This window comes from Pituophis catenifer, unplaced genomic scaffold (genome assembly GCF_029215685.1).
Source record: "Pituophis catenifer annectens isolate HBS135680 unplaced genomic scaffold, rPitCat1.0.hap2 SCAF_4, whole genome shotgun sequence".
Lineage (NCBI taxonomy): Eukaryota > Metazoa > Chordata > Lepidosauria > Squamata > Colubridae > Pituophis > Pituophis catenifer.
This window is the reverse complement of record NW_027256884.1, coordinates 92,699,720-92,726,411: the sequence shown is the minus strand read 5'-3', so window position 1 is coordinate 92,726,411 and position 26,692 is coordinate 92,699,720. Positions and strand designations below refer to the sequence as shown.

The 26,692-nt window shown below is 36.3% G+C and overlaps 1 protein-coding gene across 2 annotated transcripts in view; it reads left to right on the top strand.

The window, feature by feature from the left end:
• The window catches only part of EPHA6 (EPH receptor A6), a 443,720-nt gene that overhangs the window by 8,130 nt on the left and 408,898 nt on the right, over positions 1 to 26,692 (top strand). The window contains exon 2 of one of the 2 annotated variants that reach the window (XM_070943735.1): positions 24,385 to 24,449. In XM_070943735.1, coding sequence (XP_070799836.1) covers positions 24,385 to 24,449 — 65 coding nt within the window. Of the gene's footprint in view, positions 1 to 24,384; positions 24,450 to 26,692 lie in introns of those variants that run through there. The other variant, XM_070943736.1, reaches the window with a different exon arrangement.

Genomic DNA, 26,692 nt, shown 5'->3' with positions numbered 1-26,692 from the left:
GTGTAAAAATCAAGCTAGGACTTACTTTCGGGATAGGTTGTATTTTCAGGGAAACACAGTATTTGTTATCTTCCGCCTCTAAAGTATTAAGCTAATTTTCAATAACTACATCAAAAGAAAAAAAAAAGATAGGAAGAATACGTATTAACAATGTTGTGTGCACTAAGTTTCATTTTCTGTCTGAGGCCCTTTAGGAAAATTGATGTTTTGACCATCCTCTATTTGCTCTGCTTCACAGCAACTGAAGGTCAGCTACAACTTTCCAAATGAGAGAGACAGAGAAAGAGAAAGAAAAAGAAAGAGAGATTCCAGCTGTTTTTATTTATCATTGAGAATTCTTACTGTTGGATACATCAAAAATCATTTCTGCATTATTTTAAAAATTCATTGTAAAATTTGTTCTATGTTACTTTTTTATGAGAAGGAATAACTATTCACTTCTCATACAGCATAATGTCTGGAATTACCTTGTCAAACTTGGAAGCTGGATCTATAAGTTGTGAGGAAGACTGGGTTAAAGATGAAGAGACCACAGGTTATTCACTATATCCTTTGTATTTAGTCATTTCCCAAAGTTAGAAAAAATATTCTAGACTCCGCCTTTCTTTCTTTAATGATTACCAAATGTTCTAATTTATTTGGCACAGTCTTATAAAACAACTTGCTAATGTATTTGTTTACAGACAATTTTTTAAAATCCTTTTAAGAGTTGGCTATATCTTGAATTCCTTGCATCACAATAGATATTTGTCTGTGAAGATCTGTGATGGTCTCCATGATAATATAATGTAAAATAATATTCTCCTTGTGGAGATTAATTCAACACAAGCTCTATTGAAATCACTGCACAGTTCAGAAAGTTAAGGTGGCTGTTTGGGCTTGTATATCTCTGAAGTTGCGCTTCACTTAATTGAAACTTCACTCTTTGAAAAGATAACGAGTTAGTTTTCATCAGGAGAGAACTACTGTTAATGGATACCAAGAGGTTAACACAGATTGAAATTTACTTAGCTTCCCTACTGGTTTGCCAATGTGTGCATCACAATATGTTGTCTGCGCATGTACAAATCCTTCTGTGCATGCACAGAGGCTTAAAATGTCACAAAAAAGCAATATCATGATGTCCGCGCAGGTGGGGGGAGCCTCCCACAGCTCACCCCACCCACGTGGGGGTAGAATAGAAGAATAGAATAGAATAGAATAGAATAGAATAGAATAGAATAGAATAGAATAGAAGAGAACAGAACAGAACAGAACAGAACAGAACAGAACAGAACAGAATAGAATAGAATCTGGTAAAAAAATAAGCATCTTTAGTCTTGAAAAGAGAGGCCTGATAAGAAGGACATAGTACAATGGTTGATGCAAAGATACATATTTATTTAATTAATTATTTGTCAACAAGTACAAGGAAACAAGTATAAGTATAGACATAGACATGGACACATGAAAAAATGGCACAAATAAATGGATATATATAAGCAAAACATAGCCATAAATAAATAAAATTAGTACATATAAATGAGGACAGTAGGACAGGCATGGTAGACACGCTGGTGCGCCTATGCACACCCCCTTAGGGACCTCTTAAGAAACGTGTAAGGTCCATGGTAGACAGTTTAAGGTAAAAGGTATTGGGATTAGAGAAACTAACAATAGGATCAGGTAGAGTGTTCCAAACATTTATTACTCTATTGCTGAAGTTGTATTTTCTGCAATCAAGATTAGAGTGGATTACATTGATAGCCCTTGTGTTATTGCAGTTGAAGTTAAAGTAATCATTAACAGGTAGGATGTTATGGTAGATAATCTTGTGTACTAAGCTTAGGTCGGAATGTAGATGGTGTAGTTCAAGGTTAATGTTATGTGCAATGTTGTTACAGTGAGCTCTGTGGCTTAGATCTTTTGAAATGACTACTCCTAGGTTCTTGACAGAGTGTGGGTCATCTTTTAGATCGTTTCTGCCCAGTTTATATTTGATGTTCTGATTTTTATTGCCAATGTGCAGGACTGAGCATTTGTTAACAGAGATTTGGAGTTGCCAATTGTTTGACCATTCAGGTACATAATCTAGGTCATTTTGTAAGATAGTAGAATTGTCTGTGGTGTTAAATAGTTTTACATCATCAGCAAAGAGGATGCAGCTGCTTATAATTTGATCACAAAGGTCATTTATATAAAGCAAAAGAGTGTTGGTCCTAGAACGCTGCTTTGGGGAACACTACTGATAACTGGTACAAGGTTTGATATAGCGTTACCAATTTTAACTACTTGATGCCTGTTTGATAGGAATGTAGCTATCCACTTATGCAAAGATCCAGAAATGCCATAAGAACTTAGTTTTAACAGAGGTTTATCATGTATCACTGAATCAAAGGCTTTGCGAAGTCTATGTAGATTGCATCTATTGCTTAACCCTGGTTGAGTTGAGAGATCGAAATGTTTTTGCAATGTATGAGTTGCAGGTTACATGACAAGTTTTTCCTGAAACCAAATTGCTTATTAGACAATAGGTTATTTGTCACTAAGTGGAGAGTGATGGATTGGTTTATGATGGATTCCATGACTTTATAGGTGATGCAGCAAAGGGAGATTGGGCTACAATTCTAAACAAAGCCAGGGTCATCTTTTTTGAAGATAGGTACGACTGTTTAGGAAGTAGAGCAAAGCATTTTCCATACTGCCTATTACTGTGTTGAGAGGAAAACACCACCACACTTCCATAAGTTGAAATGCTTTCTCCAGTTGTATCTTAACTGGTTCATACACTCATAGTGACTATTCACTATGTGACTGTGTGTATACACAATATGTGTATACACTCATAGTGACTGTTGCTAATGACCATATGTCAGGCAAGGAGCTCATTCTAAACGATACTTCATATATGGTGCTTAGAGGTTCAGCTATGGTGGAGAAAAGCTTTTTTTAGAAAGTAGGCACATCAGGACCAATAGATAGAGATGGCTTTAGTTTGTGTAGTGCCCTTTTGATGGTATCTTCAGTAAAATCAATATGGATTAGATCATTGCAATTGATTGTGGTACGACTAGGAAATGAGGGGAAGATGCCGTTGCTGTTGACAAAGACTGAACTGAAAAAAGTGTTGAAGAGATTAGCCTTAATGGCATTATCATTACAATCTTCACCATTTTGCTTTTTTAGAGGTGGGATGGTTTTTGAGTCTTTAAGTTTGGCGTTTACGAAATTATAGAAAGCACGATTGGATTTCGTGTGTAAAAGCTCTTCCTCCTGTTTGCAGTGGTAATTAGTACATTCTGTTTTTATTTCTTGGCATAAGGTTTTGTATTGGTTTTTGAATTTAGCTATACAGCCAGTGTTATTTTTCCATAAAGGGAATTTTTGGGGGATTGGAGTTTCCTTATTGCTATGGGTAATTTGTTCTTTTTGGCTTTGGGTGTTACTAAAGGTACATATAGATTAATGACTCTTTGAACTTCAAGTAGAAAAGTGTTATAATAGTCTTCTGCAGTTGCAGTTGAATAAGATTTTCCAATCTAGAGATGAGAGGTCAGCAGCTATGAGATCACAGTTTGCTTTTTTGAAGTTGTATTTAGGAGTCCTATTATGAGATTCTTTGTATGGATGTAAATTTAGACAAAAGTCAGTCATGCTGTGGTCATTGTTGGAAAAAAGTTCTTTGATATGAAGGTTATAAATTGTGTTTAAATTGTTGCAGGTTAGATTGAGACAGTTGTTGAATCTAGTGTTGATAGTTACCAATTGATCGAGTCCTAAAGTGGTGACAGCAATATACAGGGTCGTATGTATTGTTTCAGTTGAGCACTCATTTAGGGTCCAATTAATAAGAGATAAATTAAGGTCACCTAGAAAGATAATGGGATGTGGCCATGAGGCTGCCCATGTTAGTAATGTAGTTAGTTTGCTGGCATGATCAAGCTCATAATCTGTAACATAATAGGAAGCGAATTGTGGTATTTAGTGATAGATCGCTGATAATGGTCTCAGGAAAAACAAGCTCTTGTGTTTCTTGAATATCCACCTTCTCTTTGGATTTCACGGTCAGACCGGTGAACATGGTAGTCATTTGTAGTGGTAATGGAGTCTGGAAAAGATTTGTTTAACCATGTTTCGCAGACAAATATAAGGTCAAATTGAGCCATATTTAGCAGAAGAAGAAATTCTGGCACTTTCTTTGCAAGGCTTCTTGCATTGAGAAGTTTGCATTTAAGATCTGTAGCAGTGAACCTGGATTATCTTGGGGGCCTGCATGCCTAGTTTTGGATGTTGGGGTGTTGAGGTTGTTGATTGTTAGTTATTGGAATGTTGGGTTGTTGGGATTGTCAATTGTTGGTGATTGGATTGTTGTGGTTGTAGGGACATGAGCTGTTGGTCTTTGTTTGATAGAGTTGGCATGGTAGTCAATATCAAGGTTAGTCTCTCCATGATCCAAGAGTCTTTTGAAACTCCAAAATAAAACTGGCTATATTATGGCTAGTTCTTTATTGTCAAGCAACACAGGATGTGAAATAATGGTCTAAAGTTACCTGAAGGCAAATATTTAACAATAATATCAGTGCAGTGGAAATTTATGGAAAAGTTGAAGTCATCTTGATTGGAAGTATTCAAGAAAAGTATGGTTTAATTGGGATTTCTGCACTAAGCAGGCATTTGGACTCAGGATTTTAAATTGTCCCTTCCAATTCTAGCTCCCTTCCAACTTCTGGTAGGTTCAAACTGAGATTCTTTTTTTCAACTACTGTCAGTGAAAATTATCGTTAAATGACTGCAGAGCATAATAATACTTCAAAGATGAGAAGAATTTTTACACATATTAGGAAGCACCCAGCAGTCTCATTAACTGTACTTCAAGATTATTTAAATGCTCTGTACATTGAAGACTGGCTTCCTGCTATAATTTCCTTGAATAGTTCCACTCACACTTGTGATAGCTGGTAATGAGGTTTGTGTTTCGTAGCTAAAGCCTTAAAATTGTAGTCTATTTCAAGGAACTAAAACTAAGATATAAAAACAGAAAGAATAAAATTAGAGAAATGAAATGAAAAGAGTTTGAGCTATGAATCTGTTTCTAAATGTTTCAGATACATTTACTAACAGAAATTGCAAGGCATATTTTTAAAATATTTCAATATCACAAACTGTATGATTTTAAAATACTGTTTATTCTTCATTAGTTCAGGTAGGCATGAATTGACTTCATAGATTGTACTATTTTCATAAGAAGTCCCAGATCATTTCCAGACATTTTTAGTTAGATGATATATAACTTTCTTGATGCTTAAATAATATGGCCCTTATATAAAACAGCATTTTATGTTAACTATGTATTAATATATCATAATGTTAGCATGTCAGCACTGGAATGTGAAAAACAAAATATCCAATCTAATAAAGCTGCACAGAAAAAAATAAACATTTTATATCTTACAGTGCTAGTGTGAGTCCAGACTCATATTCCATTTATAAACATCATGTTTTAGAAACCTGATACAAGGAAAGAAGCCATTACAAACTCTATTAGTGCATGCTTTATTGCACCTTCCCTTAGAATAGAATTATAACATTAAATTATTTATATTTTGGCTTCATAAATCTGGATCAGCTGTCAAGCATTAGTAATTTTTAATGTAGACCAAATATACACAAACTGAGAACCCAGGACACAGTGATTACCCTGGAAATGGTTATTTTCAAAAAGATAAAAAGTGGTGGTTGAAAGTTACATGAAATCCATGCTAAATTATATTGTGATTAGGAAAATAGGTTATAAATGAAACAAATAAAGAATTAAGATGTTTTAATTAAAAACATCTCTTCTTCCATTCTGAAACTTTTCTGCTTTCTGCCTTTCTTGTTCTAATAGACGACTGCAATTTGTAAGAACACCCTTTTGTCTATTTCAATATAAAATGTCAAGAGGAAGGTTTAAAGTACCGTATCTGCTTAATGAAAGTAGAGAAACAGTTGTATATTTTCCAATGAAGATGACAGGATCAATAAATTAGGTTTGATTACATGTTGACATTTAGTACTCAATACACAGGATGTTAACATTTATTGACACTACCCTGCCTTCCCCCATTTCCTTATCTGCACAGATCCTTTTATTCTTGGTTCAGATATTGAACACAATTTGCAAAGGTTAATGTGGATATGATACTAAAACTAAGCAGATGTGTCAACTGCTATGTTGACTAGTTTAAAACATGATCGTTCAGATTTGCACCTTCTTGGCCATATTTGAGGGTATAATTGAAAAACTTGTTCCTAATATTTGTGTCACAATACTTCTTGTAGCAATAGTTTTGTGTGTCATACCCCATTTCTACTAACAGAACTAACAGCTTAGTTTATTGATGGAAGTAACTGAAGCTATTACCAATATTATTGCTTTCTCTTACACATCAATTTTTCTCTAGCTGTTCATTTCCAAGGAATGATATCTTTCCTTGAAATTTACTTGAAATGTGAGATGGTAGGAAAACATTCTAAAGAAGTAATTATTTGGTAAGAGACAAGATGTTTACATATAACCCTTAGCTAATTAGAAAAGTGCATGAACACCACATTCTGGTCTCTGAGAATATCACAAGAAATATTGGAAATTAAAATTCTTTTTTTACCCAATTAGTTATTCCAAATTATCCTTCTTTTGTTTTGAGAAAGAATAGAAGTTCACCCAGTCCACCCTAACCAGTTCAGTAAGAGAAAACATTTGAATATTATGAATTCACATGAATAATATATTTTTCCCACTCTCTTCACCTAATGATAAATCCCTTTTAGCTCTGAATTTTCCTCTCCTTTTAACAAAGTTTTAGTATGCCCTATGCTTAAGACAATGTTTCTTAAACAGCGTTCTGTGGATATGGATCTTTAAGTGCCTTGCCAGCATTCCATTGTACAGCAACAAAAATAACGATTAAAAAAACTATATCTAATAAGATTTTGTCCATTTTTTAAAAAAACTATTCTTTTTTATTAGTGTGGATGCTTTAAGGAATACTGGAGTACTGATGAGTGACCTTGGGTCAGTCCCACTCTCTCTTCACTAGGAAGGATGCAAAGACAAACCTTTTCTGAAAAACTTTGCCAAGAAAACTGCAGGGACATGTCCAAGCATTTTCCAAAAGTTGAAATTGACTCAAAGGCATTCCCCCAAAATATGTATGTGTATGTGTATATGTTCATGTATAATGTATATGCATATATCTGTCTGACTCTTTGCACCTCTTCAGAAACATTGTAAAAAGTCTCAGTGGCATTCCCCTTGTTTCACTGGGTTATATAAGGAGCACTTATGATTGAAGTGGCCCTTTAGAGAATTACTTTAAACTAAGTCACTCAAAATGACATTATTTTCTAGAATAGTGATGCAATGCTTCTGCTATACTCTACCTGCTTAATCATCCTTTGCTGAGACATATTCATATTATGGTATTGCATATCTCTGAAGATTTGATTTCTTAGAACATACTTCTCACAAATCCATTTTTTTATATAAATTAGAAGGATTTTGATCATTTGGAAGGAAAAGAATATTTGTAACTTCTAAAGTACAGAATTATGCATAAATGTTAATCAATTTACACCCACATACCATATTAAATAGCTAATATTTTAAAATTTGGTAAGAAAAATCTTTTCGCTTTGAAGAAAACTGAGCAATATTATGAAATACTAAATATGTAATAAATATTATTAGTACTAAAAGTAGAGAAAGCATAAGGAACTGGCACACTTTGAAAAAAGTGCCTGTTTTCATGTGATCATAGTTTGGTGTCTTCTGATACAGGTTATTTCTTGCTAACTGAAAAAGAAAATGTTTTTACTGAGTGTTTATACAACAACAACAACAACAACAACAACAACAACAACAACAATGCAGCTTGAATGATTACATCCAGAAAAATGAAGAACCAATGATTAAGGAAGTAAATAAAGGAGGCCTTTTAAAGACAACTAAAACAAAAGCAGAATATAAGAAAGAAGTAATTGAGCAGCGAACTGAAAATTGAAAACACAAAGCTCTGCATGGCCAATACTTGAAAAGTATTGAAGGCAAAGCTGACCAGAAACTAACTTGGAACTGGTTAAGATCAGGAGTACTGAAAAAAGAAACAGAAAACTTTATTTTGGCAGCTCAAGAACAAGCCCTAGCCACAAACTTCATGAAAGCAAAAATTCAACATGTTACCACCAACAGCAAATGCCGCCTCTGCAATGAGAAAGATGAGACAGTCGACCACCTGATCAGTGGGTGCAGCAAAATTTTACAAACTGACTACCTACAACGCCATGACCGTGTTGTTAAGATCATTCACTGGAAATTGTGTCAGAAGTTTGGATTTGAGTACAGCAAAAACCACTGGGAACATCAGGTTGAGAAAGTTTTAGAGAATGAGAAACTCAAGATCTTGTGGGACTTTAGGATTCAGACTGACAGGCACTTGGTCCACAACACACCTGACATAACAATAGTTGAAAAGAAAATGTATGGTTCATTGACATTGCAATACCTGGTGATGCACGGATTGAAGATAAGCAGCAAGAAAAAATCACAAAGTACCGGGACTTGCAAATTGAAGTTGAGCGACTGTGGAAAAAGAAATTGTGTGTTGTTCCAATTGTAATTGGAGCCCTTGGAGCAATACCCAAAGGGCTACCTCGCTATTTAGAGATTCTAAATTTACCGGACTTGAACATTTTGACTCTACAAAAAAGTCCTTGGTTAGGACGCGAGCTGCTGAGCTATTAACCAGCCTTAAAGGCTGTGAATCTCACTAAAGATTAACCAATAATAATAACAACAACAACAACAACAACAACATTTATAAGAAAATCCCAAAGAATTCTGCATCTTGATCCTTTAAAAACGTTCATTGGATGGTAAACTAATTAGAGCTGATATTTACAATGATTAAGAAAACATAGATGTTTATTCATTCTATGTAGACAATAGCTGAGTTCATTCATTCTATGCTATCTCTTTCAGTTATGTAATAGCTTCCTGCTCTAAGGCACTACTTTTTGAGGACAAGAACACTATTAAAAAATTGCTTCTGATTTCTGCAACATTATGACATATTTTAAAAGTATTTCACATTAGCATAATCTACAGTTCTCCCATACAAACAATACAACTAATGTAATCTAATCTAATCACAGAAGGAAACACAAATAAAAGCAAAAGATAAATACAGGTTAAGACAAAAAAGGAGGGGAAAAAATCTTCTCTGAAATATATTAACCCAATGTATTTCCAAAAATATCCTTTTTTGAAAGCTCAAACAGTAACAGTAACAGAGTTGGAAGGGATCTTGGAGGTCATCTAGTCCAACCCCCTGCTCACGCAGGAGAGCTGTACTAGGGATTCGAACCACCTTCGACCTTTCTGATCGACAAGCTCAGTGTCTTAGCCACTGAGCCACCTAGTCAGGCTTCCAATGACAGTTCATAACTTATGCATTCTTGACACTATTTTAAGGACTTTGAGTTGTTTAAAAGGAATGTATATCCAAATGTATTAGACAAGTAAAATTAAAATCTATTTTATTTTAGATTCCTAATAACCCCATGATGATCTTTGAAGCATAAATACAGTAGATCATTACTTCATTGTTGTTTATATGTGATGATGATAATGATGATGATGATGATGACTCATCAAAATATTAATTAGGTCTCAACCTGCTTATTTTCAAGATCAACCAATATTGGTTAATTAATAACATTCACATAAAACACTTTTGAAAAGTGTATTTTCCTTTTCATGTGTTTTCTGGCCAAATAATAGTTCCAAAGTCTGTATGCTACTGATATGAAATTACAGTAGCCTTAAGGTAAGGCTAATGTGCAATAGTTAAATGGATTCAAATGAATAATTTAAATGCTGGACTTCTCAATTATTAATTTAATTCCTTTGTAATTGAATGCCAACCTTGGTCCAGGCTCAGAGGAGTTGCCTTGAAAGGAGTCTTTTGCTGCTATCTGGAAATAGTTTGAACCTGGTTGGACTGAGGAAGTGAACAGGACCCTTAAGTCTATGAGCACAGCCATATGCTCATTAGATTTATGCCCTTCCTGTGGGGGCATGTGAGTGGATGGTTAATTCTTCTTTGAGAAAGGAGGTTGTCCCTGGGATCCTCAATAAGACATTTCTGGATCCCAACCATAAAGAACAACTTTCTTTACTGGAAAAATGGGGTGAAAATGTAATTGTAAAACTTTTGCAATAAAAAAAAAAAAAGAACAACTTTCTTCCAATGTCTAATGCCCCATTTTGGGGGAAGGTACCGTATTTTTTGCCATATAAGACACTCTAGAGCCCTGATGGCAAACCTAATGCATGCGTGCCAAAGATGGCACGCATAGCGATATCAGTGGGCACGCGAGCTCAGCTCAGAAGTAGGGAAACAGACTGTTTCCTGCCTCTGGAAACCTCGGGGGTGGTGGGGAAGGCCTGTTTTTTGCTCTCCCCAGTCTCCAGAGCCTTTCTAGGAGTCTGGGGAGGGCGAAAACGGCCTTCCCGTCCCACCCGGAGACCCTCTGGGGGTCGGAAACAGCCCATTTGCCAACTTCTGATGGGCGCATAGAATTATGGGTGTGGGCACACGCGTGAGCGATACCCCCTGCTCCTGGCCCGCGATGGCAAAAAGGTTAGCCATCACTGCTCTAGAGTATAAGATGCACATTAGTTTTGGGGGCTAACGTCCTTGCAGCAAACAGCAAACAGTCTGATAAGTTTCAGCACATTAGTGCAGCCTGATTTAGCACGAATAGCTGATTGGTAGTTTGATTGGCCTCCTGGAATACCACCAATCAGCTGTTCTAGGCTGCAGTGGTTGCCAGAGCCCATTGCCACCTCCGCATATTGCGTTTTTGGCCTCCGCACATCATGTTTTCGGCCTCCGCACATCCTTTTTTCGGCTTCCAAGCACTGCATTTTTGGCCAGTTCCAGAAGGTGGGGATCGGAACCAGATGAAAATGTGACACCAGAGGCCAAAAATAGGGCATCCAGAGGCTGAAAATATGATGCACAGAGGCTGAACACATGACACGCGGAGGCAGCTATCGGTGGTGATGTGCTGTGGCGATCCCCGCAGCCTGGAATGGGTCTAAAACTGGGCATGCAGAGACCGAAAATGCAATGCATGGAGGCCAAAAATGGCCAAAGGTGGTGGGCAGCAGATGGGCGGAGTTTCAGCAACATTGGGTGTATAAAATGCACCACAATTTCACAGTGTGTCTTATACTCCAAAAAGTACAGTAATTGAAAATGTGGTTGCATAGTATTTCAGAGGATCTTGAAAAAAGTGGATGATTTGGATCCCTTTAAACTTGGATTCAGGAACCAAAATGGGCAGAAACAGCATTGGTTGCCCTTTTTGATGATGTTCAGTGAGGATAGAATGGGGATTTTGCATCCATCCTTGTCCTATCACACCTCTCAGTGGCTTTCAATATCATTAATTATAGCATCCTTCTGAAATCAGTTAGAGGACTGGGGGTGGCCAATATGGTATTCTGCAGGTTCACCTCCTTCCTCCAGGGTCAATTCCAGTTAGTGGTGGTTGGGGAAGAATTCCCACTCTTCGTCCCTACTATGTGTGGTAGTGTACGGTTTAACATTCTCAACTTTCCTATTCAACATCTACACAAAGGCATTGCATAAGCTCATTTGTTACCATGCAGTGAGGTATGAATGCCTTATTCTGTACCTGGAGGTTGAAAGGATTAGCGATAAGGATCAACAAGCTTCAGTTGAACTGTGACAAGACTGAATGGCTTTGGGTTTTGGAGTCCTATACAATCTAGGACTATGTTATCTTTGATGGCAGGTGGGGTTACACTGCTCTAGTGCACAATTTGAGGATCCTCCTGGATTCATAACTCTTCAAGGAGCTGGTAGCAGGCATGATTAGGAGGGCTTTTGCACAATTGTATATTGTGTGCCAGTTGCATCAATCCTAGATCAGGAGGCTCTGCTCACAATACCCTCCACATTGGATTACTGCAGTGAACTGAATGTTGCCTGGAGAGCATCTGGAAAGTCCACTGGTTCAGGCTGTAGTGGCATGAGTAGTTATGTATGCTTTTACAACAGCACATCACACCTCTGCTCTATGAGCTTCATTGATAGCCAGTCTGTTTCCAGGCCCAATTCAAAGTTGTGGTTTGAATCTATAAAGTCCTTTATGGCATGGGACTAATTTATCAAAGGGACAGCATCTCCCTTCCCATTAGAGGGACACCTTTCCTTCCCATTAGACCTGGTTGCGAGGGCATACTTCAGGTCCTGTCTGTTAGGGATTTACATTTGAGAGGTTCCAGGATGTGGGTTTTCTCTGCTGTGGTGCCCATCTTATGGAACATTCTTCCACACAAAAGTATTATCCTATCCCTTTTTATGTTCTATAAGTGTCTCAAGACCTGTCTATATCATCAGGTCTAGCGATCTCAAGAGACTGTGAACATCTTATGAAGGCTCTGGCATTGCATTTGATTCAATCTTTCCTGTACCATATGGTTGTATTTTTATGACTATTTTAAATAATTGTTTTTATATATTTATTGTTATATGCTGCTTAGAGTTACTTTGTGTAATGTGGATGACTATATAAATTTACTGTATAAATAAATATTTTTTCTTTAATAGTGGCTATTCAGTTAATGTTCTGACATGGGAAAAGATCGGCATATTAATTTACATTTTTGCTACTACAGTAAAGACAATTATGCAGCACCATCAGCATCGGGTGATTCATAGTAGTAACAGCAAGGATGCTTTAGCCTGTTAAGTTTATTGGTAACACAAGTCAGTACAGAAGTGTAAAGAAGTCTCATATACATTCAGGATGGCGATTGTAGAAAGCTGGAATAATATAACTAATCTCATTTAGGAAAATCCTAATTTGAATTTCACTTCATCATACTCTCAGTTTAAGTAGGATTTATAATGCTACTTGCAAAGTTGTTATAAAGCACAGATGAGTGCATATGCAGCTTCTTGAGACAAAATTGCAATTTAACTCATAACTTGGAATATTTTTATTATATATATATATATATACATACATATATACACCTTTATATTTTGACTGATTGCCAAGTGCAATGTATTTAAGAAATGAAAACCCTACTGCAAAATCTCACTCTTTATTGTATACCTGTGTTTATAAATCTTGTATACAGAAGAATCAGGAAGATATGGCAGAAAGATTAAACAATTTTGGGTGTGGGAGTGTTGCTATTAAGCAACAGACCTTGTGTAGATCTAAAATTCAATAGAAGACAATATTTATAGCTCAGGGTCGAACTATAGAATTCTTGATGCTTTCATTTGGATGTTTGATGGAAGATGTCTTATTACCCAACTAGGAAACAACATCAGTACTGATGTTGGATAATGAAGATCTGAATTCATTGGAAGGATACATATTGGCTCAGGCTATTTTCAGAGTTGTAAGATTACAAGGGTAGGAGTATCCACTCCCTTAATAGAGAGGGGTTTCTCAGGGTGCCGTCAGCCAAACAGTGTCGACTGGCGGCCCCCAGGGGGAGAGCCTTTTCTGTGAGGGCACCCACCATCTGGAACGAGCTCCCCCCAGAGATACAGAAGATCCCGGATCTGCGCACTTTCCGCCGTGCCCTCAAAACATTCCTATTTCAGCAGGCCAGCCTGGCCTAACTTTCCCTTTATATTGCTTTTGATTTTGTTTTAAACTGGGATGTCTTGAATTATCTAGGACCAGAGTGTTTAGTATATTTTAATTGATTTTTTAACGTTTGTATTACATGTATTTTTATCTTTCGCTGTTCACCGCCCTGAGTCTCTCGGGAATAGGGCGGTATATAAATTAAATAAATAAATAAATAAATAAATAAATAAATAAATAAATAAATAGGCATCCAGTTGTATTTTTTTTTAGTATTTGAAATGATTTATTTAGCAGTTGACATGATTCAGAAATAATAATCCTGATCATTTGATTTCTAAGCAAAATGTACAAAGACGGAACATTTTCTTCTTTATGTACAAAATAACTGATCATGTGGGAGAAAGTTTCTTCATTTTTCATCTTGCTTTTAGACTATCAAGATGGTCAGCGGAAACCAAATGGAACAAGTAGATATAAGTAGGCAAGTGATAGCTGGCAGTGTGGAATATATTTTTAAAGCCCACACATTTTAGCCTACATTAGAAACAGAACACTGATTGTTATTTTTGAACAATAACAAGATAACAGACTGTGTACCATAGAGAATGAGATTTTCAAGGCTTGCTGTTCTCAAGCATGTACTTCAGTTTGACAGCCTGGCCATGCACCTGTAAAATGCACATGCTGCTAAGGCTTGTTGCTTAACATTGTAAATAATAAATGAACAGTGAGTGCAAAAGTGTCAGACTGGATCAGTTAAGAAATTATTATAAAAGAGAAAACATCAAACTGCTTAGCTGTTCAAGCAGTTAAGATATAAGGCTCTGAAGTAAATAAACTTTTTATATGATTTTTATATTGTTGTTTTATACTACTGTTTATTCTTTTACACAGGTTTTTAATTGTTGTAAGCTGCCCTGTGTCATGAAACCATATGTTAGAATGATAAATAAATAATAAATGAAATTTCTTTCTGCACTACTATTATTATCATCACCATTATTACATTTGGCGCACAATGGTTCGAGTGAGAGGCTGGGCAAGAGGTTAGCAAGCCCATGTTCGAGACCCGAGAGCTACTGTGGGGCAGGGTCAAATGTTCGTCCTTCACTCAAGGTCCTGCCAGGGATATAAAGTCCCTGCTAGGTGATCCCAGGGCAATGGTGATTTCACTGGCTAATCCTTTCAATCCAGAAGCGCTTCATCGCTTCTGACACAAGTGCAAAAAACAACAACAACCCCATTATATCAATGAAAATAGCTATAAATCATGCTTTGTATGCAGGAATATAGGTACATTTTCAAAATCTTCATTAAATAGGTATTCATTAAAGCTGAAAACGTATGTACTGTATGTAAAACCTAGGCTAAAATCTGAGCAAAGTCAATGGGACTTACAGTACCTTTGTCAGTGAATATATCCTTAGCATACTGTAGAATAGATTTTCAAATAAGACTTAGATGTAACCGAATTGAGTGACCTTCTTTTGAATTCCCATCTATCAAGGAATTATAGTTGGCAGGGTTCAAGAGATGAACCTTCTCTGCCATGGTACTGGGCTTGTGGAATCTTCTTTTCCCCCTTAACATTCTGCAGATCCTTCAAGACCTGAGGGGTGGAGGTATTATCTTATCAGGCTGGGGGAGGGCGGGGAACCAGGGAGCTTTTGTGATTGTAGTTAATTTCATTATCTCTTGTTTTGTGTGCTTTTTAATATTTTCTACCGTATTTTTCAGAGTATAAGATACACCTTTTTCCCCCAAAAAAGAGGATGAAAATCTGGGTGCGTCTTATACTCCAAATGTAGCCCCGCCCACCTGACAGCCCCCACCCTTCAGACATTTTTGGCCTCTGTGCATCACATTTTCGGGCGATTGTAGGCAGTGGGGATCCTTACTTCCACTCAGATTTTGATAACGAGCAGCACATATCTTTTTATCTGTTTAAAACAAACCCTATCACTCTATTGCATTTAACTGGAGTGGATGGGGTAGGGGATGGTTTTCATGGGGGCAGAAGAGGGACTTGGCACTGGAGGCTCTGCTCCCGAGACACCCTGTCTTCCTACCTATAGTCATAGGCATTGAAAGCCTGGCTTTCTTGCAGCAAGGCCTGATAGAGACGCAGCACTTCAGTCGTCTTGGACGCTGCATTTGTGAGCATGGTGCCAGGATTCCCGGCAAGCCCCCTGCACCTTTGCTGCCTGGTTCAGAGCATGATTCCCAAAGCGGTCTGGGGAAGTGTGGAGGTTGGGACTTGGTTGGCGAAGCAGGCACTGCACAGGAGGCGTAAGGCAAGGCAGCTAGCTGCTCTGCCGACCTTTCTCCAGACAACCCAGGTGGAGGGTGGTGATCTGTCCCCGTCCACACACACACACAAACACAGCCAGCCGAGGGTTAAGGAAACACTTTGGCACACACCCAGGTCTTATCTCCAACTTGGCAGCGATTTACACACCGTCTGCCAAGTGTGTTTATTTCCACAAAACAGAAAGATAAGATACTTAGCGTACAAAAAGTCCAATCAGAATAATATTTCTCTCAGCAGTTCCGGATGAGGCTTTAGTGACTATCCAAGGTTTACTTTTGTTCGTCACAAGGATCACTGGCCACCACCCTCTATTATATAGTCTCTGGGGTGTGGTCCAGTGACTCAGTTCTAATCCCTAGCACGCCTCCTGAGCTGCTGCAATCGTTTATCACGCCTTCGGAGGCGTGCGTCCAGGAATGATGTTTCTCCCTCGCTCTCATCCAAGCCACCTGTCTCCCTGTTAATCTCCTCTCCCTCGGCCGGCACCTGAGACAGTGCCAGAGGGGAGAGGCCTGGCTGACTCCTCTTCCTCATGCTCGGAGCTTTCTTCCTCCGATGGGACAGGCTCAGAGGGCAGGGCCACAACAGGTGGTCAGCTTCTGCTCTTGGCCCAGGAGGAAAGAGAAGGTGAGTCTGTGGAGGAGGAGGAGGGTGCGCGTCTCTGCGATGTGCATCTGGGAACCGGGAAGGAAAGCATTTTTGGGCGGCAGCTCTGTAATCCCCTCCCCAAATCCAAAATGGGGCATGTGGCCAGCGCTGTTACCTGAAATGCTTTCTTCCCTGATTCAAAAAAATGGGGTGAACAGAGGCCAAAAAAGTGCTGCTGCCCAAAAACGCTTTTCTCCCTGGTTCCCCAATGCACATTGCACAGCTGCATGCCTTCCTCATCCTTCTCCTTAAACTTACCTTCTCTTTCCTCCTGGCCAGATCCACTGCCTTAAACACAATGCACTTTTTTGGCCTCCGCATGCCCCGTTTTTGGAATTGGGGAGGAAAGCGTTTTCAGGCGGCAGCACTGCGATCCCCTCCCCAAATCCAAAAATGGGGCATGCGGCCAGCACTGCTACCTGAAAGTGCTTTCCTCCCTGGTTTCCTGATGCACATCACAGAGCTGCATGCCCTCCTCCTTCTTCTCTACAGATTCACCTTCTCTTTCCTCCTGGGCCATGAGCAGAAGCCAATACCCTCTGCCTGGGTCATCTGGAGAAGGGGCAGGAAGAGCAGCTAGCCACCTTGCCTTACGCCTCCTGCACAGTGCCTGCTTCGTCTATCAAGTCCCAACCTCCACACTTCCCCAGGCCGCTTTGGGAACCAGACTCCGACTGAGGCAGCAAAGGCACATGGGGCTTGCCAGGAAGCCTGGCACCATGTATACGAGATGGCAGCGTCCAGGACGACTGAACTGTTGTGTCTCTATCGGGCCTTGCTGCAAGAAAGCCAGGCTTTCAACACCTATGACTATAAGTAGGAAGACGGGGGCATCTCGGAAGCAGAGTCTTCAGTGCCAAGTCCCTCTTCTGCCCCCATGAAAATCATCCCCCACCCCACCCACTCCAGTTAAATGTGTGTAGAGTACACATTTAGGGTTTTTTTTAAATGGATAAAAAGATTCTGTGCTACTCATTATCAAAATCTGAATGGAAGTGAGGATGCTGCTGATCCTGATGCTGGTAGGCAGAGGCAAAATTCTTGTTTTCTTATTTTCTTCCCCAAAAATTAAGGTGCATCTTATAGTCCAGTGTGTTTTATAGTCCAAAAAATATGGTAATAATATTTTAAACAGCATGTACTTATTAATTTAGTTTAGTTTAGTTTAGTTTAGTTTAGTTTAGTTTAGTTTAGTTTAGTTTAGTTTAGTTTAGTTTAGTTTAGTTTAGTTTAGTTTAGTTTAGTTTAGTTTAGTTTAGTTTAGTTTAGTTTAGTTTTGTTTTGTTTTGTTTTGTTTTGTTTTGAGTTCTGTACATAACCCAGAGTCATTTTCTTATAAGATGGGTGGCTATACAAAATATGATAAACAAATAAACAGGCTCTATATAGCCTTGAAATATGTATCATTAGCAGACATTTTTTCCTTTTCTAAGACATATGGCTCTTGTTTTTGTTTTAAAGTTGAAAGAAGAAAGATTTTGTGAGATGCAAGTGGGAAAGGGAAAGAGGAGATTTAATTGTGGCTCAAGTTTGGGATATACATCAGCAGAATACCATCAGACACACTGTTTTAACCTTGATTGTACTGTATTGTTTGTTTTTACAGAAGAGAGAAGAATATATTTTTTTCTCTGAACTACAGTGAACCGATCTGAGATTATTATATTTGTACTAGGGCACATCTTCCTTCTAGTAGCCTGTTTTTTTTTCCTCCTTCATTTTCTCATTCCCTAAAGACAACCACAATGTTAAAGTGCCACATAAAAAACTTTTCAAATCTTTAAAACAATGTTTTGCAGAAATCTGTCTTGCATTTTCTCAATCACATTCTTGATTTTCAAAACAGGCTTCTGTTGTTTTGATTTTCAGAATATTTGAGAATTATTTTTGAATTCTCTTGGTGGCATTTCGGAGCTACATTGCTTAGACATAGAGAAGTTTGCTAGTATTCATTCTCATTTCACATCTGAAACTTCTCTGGCTGCCCATACTTCCAAACCTGAGGAAAAAAATGAAAACCTTCATTAAATTTTCCTTTAGGGTTTAACTAAAGCATAAAAACTAGAAGGGAGTCATAATTTGCAATGAATGTACACATACTTTCCTTGCCCACTTCATAACATCAAATGTTATGTTGCAAGAACATCCTTTTCCATCGGTAAAATGATATCGTCCCTTAAATTCAATAAATTTTGAAAGCAAAGATTTTTGTTCCCTATAAGGGTGCAGGGCAAAACAGATTTATGGGTATTAGATTATGTATACCTCCCTGATAATTCCACCACTGAATTTGATCTGGCCACATTTTCTCCTTGTTGATATTTAGTTAGTTAGTTAGTTAGTTAGTTAGTTAGTTAGTTAGTTAGTTAGTTAGTTAGTTAGTTAGTAAAATTTATTAGCCACCCATCTCACCACATGGTAACTCTGGGCGGCTTACACTGTCAGTTTTTTTCAGTATTTTTAGTAACTTCGGGGAATAACTGAAGACCTACTAAAAGCCACACAAAGAAGATCAGTTTCCACTGCCCACAAATCTATTTTGTGCTGCATAAAGAAAACAAAACTACCAAGGTTCTGAAAATTATATATAATTCAGTTCAGAGATTAAACCCATAATAGCATAAGAAATCGCAGAATGTAACCAGTTGGAAGGGAAATTGAAGAGCACCTAATCCAAACTCTCCCCAGTGTGGTTTATCCACTTCTACTACATCTCCATCAGATAGCCATCTGGCTATTGTTAAAACACCTTCTGCCACAGACATTCCATCAACTCCAGGAACTTTATAAAAGGGACTTAACATTTCCTTCAGAAGTGAGCAATATATTTGTCTGAAAGGCTGGTGGATTCTGATCCTAACAATATTTATCAAAGTACCATTGCTAGAAAGTTCTTCAGTTCAAGGAGATGGATTTAGGGATTTCCAGAACTAGCATTTTGCCCATCATCAGGATCAAGGATGAAAAGATGAGGTGAGACAGAGAAAAGCTGCTGAGTGAATCAGAAAAGTAGGTCAGGGCTTCCAGTATCTGATTCTCTAGGATACTTGCCTTTGTATCTCAGATGTCTCATTTCATGGGCTCTTTGCAGACCAGCAGGAAGAAAAAAAAGAGGTTCAATAATACAACAAGAAACAGTGAAAGCAGCTCCTCTTCCTTTCAGATGTCAAGGAAAATAGATTTTTCTAGTTGCCTCGGATTAGGGATTTATAATACTGTAGACTGAAGGACTTATTTGGGAGAAAATCTAATGACTCTGAGATTTTTAAAAGGGAAAAAAAAAAACCCTCCCAAAGCCTCAAAAGCATTTTACTGGTTGCTGGATTTATTATCTCATTTGTTTGTAAGGAGCTATTAGTTAAATGCTTCTCTAGAATACATATGGCATTTTGGTGAGATTTATTTATGGAGTTCCCCCTATGTGACTAAATCCCATTATGCTATAACAACTCAGTATTTTCCTTATCATGTTTTAGCTGTCAGATTTGTATGTGGTTTTTTTTTCTTTCCTTTATTAATTTTTTGTAAAAAAAATATACAAGTGCATTGTTTCCAGGGAAAATCATTTTAAAACACTTCAGGGTAATGAATGTAGTTTTCGTTCACAGAGCTGTGCATAAATATCTAGCACTTAAAAAAGAAGAAGAAAAAAGAATGCTTATAACAAATTGTGAAGTAGGCTAGACTGTAAAATATTCTCTGAAATGTCTGAAGCAAGTGTTTACCAAATGTTAATATTGTCATTTTATAAATAATTTCTATAAAGAAGCCCAATCAATAATAATTTACTGGCGGCCTCCAGGGGGAGGGCCTTCTCTGTGGGGGCACCCACTATCTGGAACGAGCTCCCCCCAGAGATACGGAGGATCCCAGATCTATGCACTTTCTGCCATGCTCTTAAGATTCTTCTATTCCAGCAAGCTGGCCTGGCCTAATTTTCTCCCCTGTTTTAAAATTCTTTTACATCGAAATTTTAATTTGTTTTAAATTTTGGGATTTTTAAATTGTTTTGGGCTAAATTATTTAATCTGGTTTTAATTATATCTTTTAACTTATGTATTTATGTGCCTGTTCACCCCCCTGAGTCCTTCGGGAGTAGGGTGGTATATAAATCTAATAAAAGACAAAGACAAAGACATAAAGAATATATTTGGCAGGGTTATAGAATCACAAAGATCAGGGTGGAAAGTTGAAATCTGAATATCTGAAGGGCGTTATATTAGGAAAAAAAGCTGGATTGGAGCACACTGTTTGCCTTATTGGGAACCATATTCTTGAAAAAAATATGGCTGACCTAATTATAGGCCACTTGCATCAGTGTTACCTATGGAAAAATTCAGGGACTTGACGTAAGAGATATAAATATAAAAGCTGTAACTTTTACCAATATTCAGTAAAGGAGAAAAAAAATCTGCCATTTTAAATTTATGCTCTTAAATTCTTTAAACACAAACTTCCCTATAGGAAAAGAGAAAATTTGCAGAGCTAGTTCTATATGCATCATTTATTGTTTCAATTCTTTTGTTGGCTTATCCCGCATTCCACTCCTGTTTCCTAGAAGATCATCTTCTGCAGTTTAGAGCTGAACTAAGGCACAATATAGAAACTTATCCATAACAATTTAGTTACCAACTTCTCTGCAGAATTCCAATCGTCATGTTTAATTTTTCACCCAATGAAATAAGAAACCTTCCTTTACTTGCCTTCTCATTCTAGTGACTCATTCTGAAGAGGTATTTTCCAGAATAAATTGATTACAATACTGTAAGGATTAAGACCTGGGCATGGAATGAGAATCCTATTTATTGTTCTACTAGTTACTTTTATTGAAATCTGCATGGGGGAGTACACTTTTTTCAAGAGGTCCTTTTGAACTTCTCAGCAGTTTTTGATGCCATCAACCATATTTTCTCAGCTGCTCATGATGACTAGGAGAGGAAAACATTCTCTTATGGTTGCATTTCTCTCTTTGCATTTTAACATCTGTATAAAGCCACTGGAAGAAGTCACCTACTCATATAAGTTGAGGTATTATCAAAACACTGATAATATTTAGTTGTACCTCATCACCTTGGGCTGAACTGAGACACAGTGGAAATCTTGACCTGGTATTTGAAGCGCTTTAAGTCTGCATCTGAGGCTGAATTGTAGAAAAACTGGAGTCTTTTGCCAGCTGCTAGGGGTTTTTTTCATTCTCACTAAAGAAATAACAGAATAACAACCTTGGAGATCTTCTTGTCCAAGCCCTTGCTCAAGCAGGAAACTCTATACCATTTCAGACAAACAGTTGTCCAATCTCTTCTTAAAAATTTCCAGTATTGGAGGACCTACAACTTCTGGAGACAAGTCGTTCAACTGATTCATTGTTCTAACTGTCAAGAAATTTCTCCTTAGTTCTAGGTTGGTTCTCTCCTTGATTTGTTTCCATCCATTGCTTCTTGTTTTGAATTCAGGTACTTTGGAGAATAGGTTGACCATCTCTTCCTTGTAGCAATCCCTTAGATATTGAACCTGAAACTTAGGTGCTGTCCTAGACACAAGACTATTGCTAAATAAGAGTAGGTAGCTCATAGCTATGAAAAACTTTGCTTAGCTATGACTAATCCATCAGTTGCAATTCTTTCTGGAACATGAGTTATTGGTAATAGCTTTCCAACATTTATTATTTTACCTATAGAATCAGTTACTGCAATGTATTCTAAATGGTGTTGATGTAGATTTCAGCATCTCAAGTGAATTTGGCAAATGAAATTCCTCTATACCATGTGTCATCAATTTTGCAAACTGCTGCATTGATTTACAAGAAATTTATGAGTACCATTGAAAATGCTGGTTTTGTTCAAAAAAGTCCTTTATGTCTTGATAGCTGAATTATTTACAACTGCCTCCTTCAAATAAAATTAATTAATCTCATGCATCTGTCTTGAGTGTTTTTGTCTCAAGAGTTACTCCTGCATAACTCAAGGAGGTGGCCAGACCCCTTTTTTCAGTTTATGCTCTGTCCTTACCTCAGTCAAGAATATAAGAATGGCCTATCTGCTGGTGTCTAGAAGGGCAGTCAAATGGCGCTCTTTCCTATTTAACAGAAGTTTAATACTGAATCTGGTTGTAATTATTGTTGAGAAGATTCAAAACATCCTACATACTATATATCTCAGCATGGTCCTATTATTTAACAGAATAATTAATATGTGTTATTTATTTAGAAATGGTAGGAAAAGGACCATATTTTCTTGAAAATATTACAACTAAGTTTAACATGAATCTTAGAATTTGCAGCCTATAAAATGTATGATATATTTTTATGCTACATATTCATATACAATACATTCAAATGCAGAGAGGGATGTATCAACAGCATGTGGATGTTTAATGCCTAGAGTTTCACAGAAGATAATCTATGAAACATTATTCACTCCTTGTTATTATTCCATATAAAAGAACAAGATTAGAGTTACAGTATGTGCTATTTTTGTGGTACTGTTAAGTATTTCCACTTGAATGAAATATGAACTAAACATGAATCTCATTAAACATCAAATTTCTACAAATATAAAGCACAGAGGACTTTTTAGGCATCACCTTATCATGTTTTCCTGTAAATATTATAGCATGCTGCTGTTTCTTTCTGCCAGCATTTATAGGGCATTTAATTTAATACACTCCACCACTTTCCACATTTTTATTCAGATAAACAAAAGCCTTCTAAAATATTCTACATATATCACATTGCTTTTGAATAGTGGTAAGTTTATAAAGACATCAGAAACCAGTATTTACCTTTAAATAAAAGTATGATAAATTATTTTTAATTATTTACCAGTTTACCAAATATTTACCAGTTACTGAACCATAAACTAAACAACCAGTTTGTTTTCATATTTTGTTCAAATATTTTTCCTGTAGATAATTCAATATGTTATGCAAATCCAGGTCATTGGGTTTTAAAAAAGCATAATAATTCTATTAGCCACAGAAAATAATATTTTACAAACTGCTCAAACTATCTTAAATGCATTCTCAAAATAGTATTTATATTTAAATTTGCACACACATATAGTTACGTATATATGCACATATGCACATAATAAGATGAACTCCATTTTATTATCCTAATGCTATGTGTGAATTCTTAAAAATATTTTTTTAGGACTTTGTTCAGCATAAGTATATACAAAACTGCATATTTTATATCCAAAATATAAATTTCATATTTCAAACCTGGAAGAAAAATCTCTGTTATTACTTCTTTTGTATTGATTTTAAATTTCGAAATACTTTCTTTTGTTGTAGTAGTATTTGTTGTTATTGTTGTTTTGGATGTTTTTTGGGAGAACAGGAAGATATATTCTAAATGTGTTGTTTGCTTCAAACATAACAAATCACACAACAGTAAAATATTTACTTAAGAATACTAACTCTAAGCAGGCATCTATTATATCTATTATTCTACAAAGAATAATATCCATGTTCCTATTGACATGTTTCTGTATTAATTTCTATACACAAGTTATTAAAGATTCCTGCACCAAAAAAGCAATTTAAAATATCTTGGAGAGGTTTGTATACTTGACAGTCTTTAAACAAGATTATTAAAATTACGTTTATTAATAGTTGAAATGGAAAAGATATATTTTAGAATATCCATATTTCATGAGTTATTACCTAATGCAACATAGAAAAAAGGTAGAAATTTTATAAAGTTGTGTATTAAATTGTTTAAAGCACATTGTTAATTAACTTTATTTATTTGTTTCTAGTCGTATTGCTTGATACAACCACTGCAATTGGTGAGCTAGGATGGAAAACCTATCCACTAAATGGGGTAAGTCAATCATTGTAGCTATGATGGCTATTTTGGAATATATCAGATGTGCATTGAAATATACATTGTACTCTGTATATTTAATTCCATTGAAAACTGCATTTTAGTAAATATTTGTAAAAATATTGAACTGCACCAGTAGAAGCATCTTTTGTATACACAAAATGGCATAAATAATTAAACACCTTTCATGGTTTATTTATGAATAGTTATGGACTTACATAGTAAATCAACTTTCAAGTATGAATAGCTTTTTAAAATACCTTTTGATAATTATGGAAAGGGTTTTCTGTTTAAAAATAATATGAATGAAATTCATTGAAACACTTCTGATCATATTTGACCTGTAATGTGTATCTGTTGTTCAAAATATGAATGTTTCCCATAATACTGTTTTGGAAGCATTAATCCTACTATCAGCCCCTTGGAGAATAGGGTCTTATATTTATCTATGGAAGTTATGAACTAGTAAATGCAAGCTACTCACAGCAATGAAAGCCCTAGCTGCTTATACAATACTCAGCTGTTGGGATCTAGCCAAAGATTAATTATTCTAAATTTGCAAATTTAGAATAATGAATATAATAATTTTTGGAAGTATGTTGTAAAGCTCTCATGTGTATAAGATGCTTATAAGGTACTATATTCCTATGTCTAAAATATAGTATATCAGGAGGAGACACAGGCGAAAACAATAGAATGCCATGGTTAATGACATATGGTAATACTATAGAATGTTACCTTATTGCAACATTCACATATTTTCCTAAGCAATGGGACATTTTCTTCATTATCAGATCTCTGACATTATTCAAATTAGATTTTGTTGTTCTCTGACATTACCGGGAAAGAATAGAGGGAGGGAGGGAGGGAGGGAGGGAGGGAGGGAGAGAGAGAGAGAGAGAAACTTTATAAATTTAAAGTTTATAATGCAGTTTCTGTCAGGTGCAGATTTGTTCCCTTTTCATATGGGACTATAATAGGGAATCAGTCACTAACTCATTTCACATGATCTCAGACTCCTTATTTTTTCATTTCAGTAATTCCAGACTGTAATAATTGTCACACTGCTCATTTGAGTGAAATATGATCCTAAGAAAGATGTTTGAAGCAGACTCAATGGATAGAAGGCAACATGTTTTGAAAACAAGTCAAAATCCATTATGCATGTTCTAAATACAGGTTTCTATAGATGAAGACAGTTGAATCCTTATCTTTGATAATAAGATAAAAATGAATTCTGACTTCATCACTCAATTTCTTGTAAGTTAAGAGACACTAAAAGAATTTTTCCCCTTTCTACTGTTTGAAATTCAACTGTGGTTCTCAAGTAACTCAAGTCACGTTTTATGAGGGTGGGGTAGGTATATAAATATAAAAAATAAATAAGATCATTTTAGCCATTTTGCTTGGCCAGTTCACTTAAGAGTGCATTGAATGAACTTGTATATTTCAACTATTAATTAGGAACCCATATCTTTAAACATTTAATCCATTCTATTGATTAGCTTTGAAGATCACTTTAATTTAAGATACCTTGTTGTCAACGTACAATTTATTTTTATATGCTGTATCTTCAATGCTGAGTACTTTTTGGTTTTGAGATGATACACACACACATGTACATGTATTTGTTTGTGTGTACATACACACATAAAACAGGGCAAAAAATTCTACTTTTCATACTCTATTATGTAAGTTCCATTTAATTATGCAGAGATTATGAAAGATATTTTTTTTTAGTTTATCGATTATATTTTTCAGGGTTTTACAATCCTATTATATCTCTATTATCTTGGATAGCATTTATATTTCCTGTACTGTATATTTCTTGTACGAAATGGACGTTTCTTTTTGTTTAATTCAGAATTTTATTTGCCTTGAAAAGAAGGAGAAAAATTTGAGTGAACAAGATATAGTAATAAATAAAATAAATAAATAACTTATAGTATATTTAAATTATATTCATCCACTGCATTTCTGTTAAGCTTATTAGGACAATGGGAGTTACAACATTAAACATTTTAATATATTATTACAGCAAAGACTAGCACATCACAGAGCTCCTGGGATCATTCACAGATATCAGAGTTTTGAGTTACTGTAGCATGCTGATAGTGTCACTATCCTTTCTAAGTTCTGGTTCAGTAGTATGCTTATATGCATGCATGAATTGATTTATGTATCACGAACTGTGCCAAAACATAGTCAAAATTCTTTAAAGCAATAATGGAATGAATATA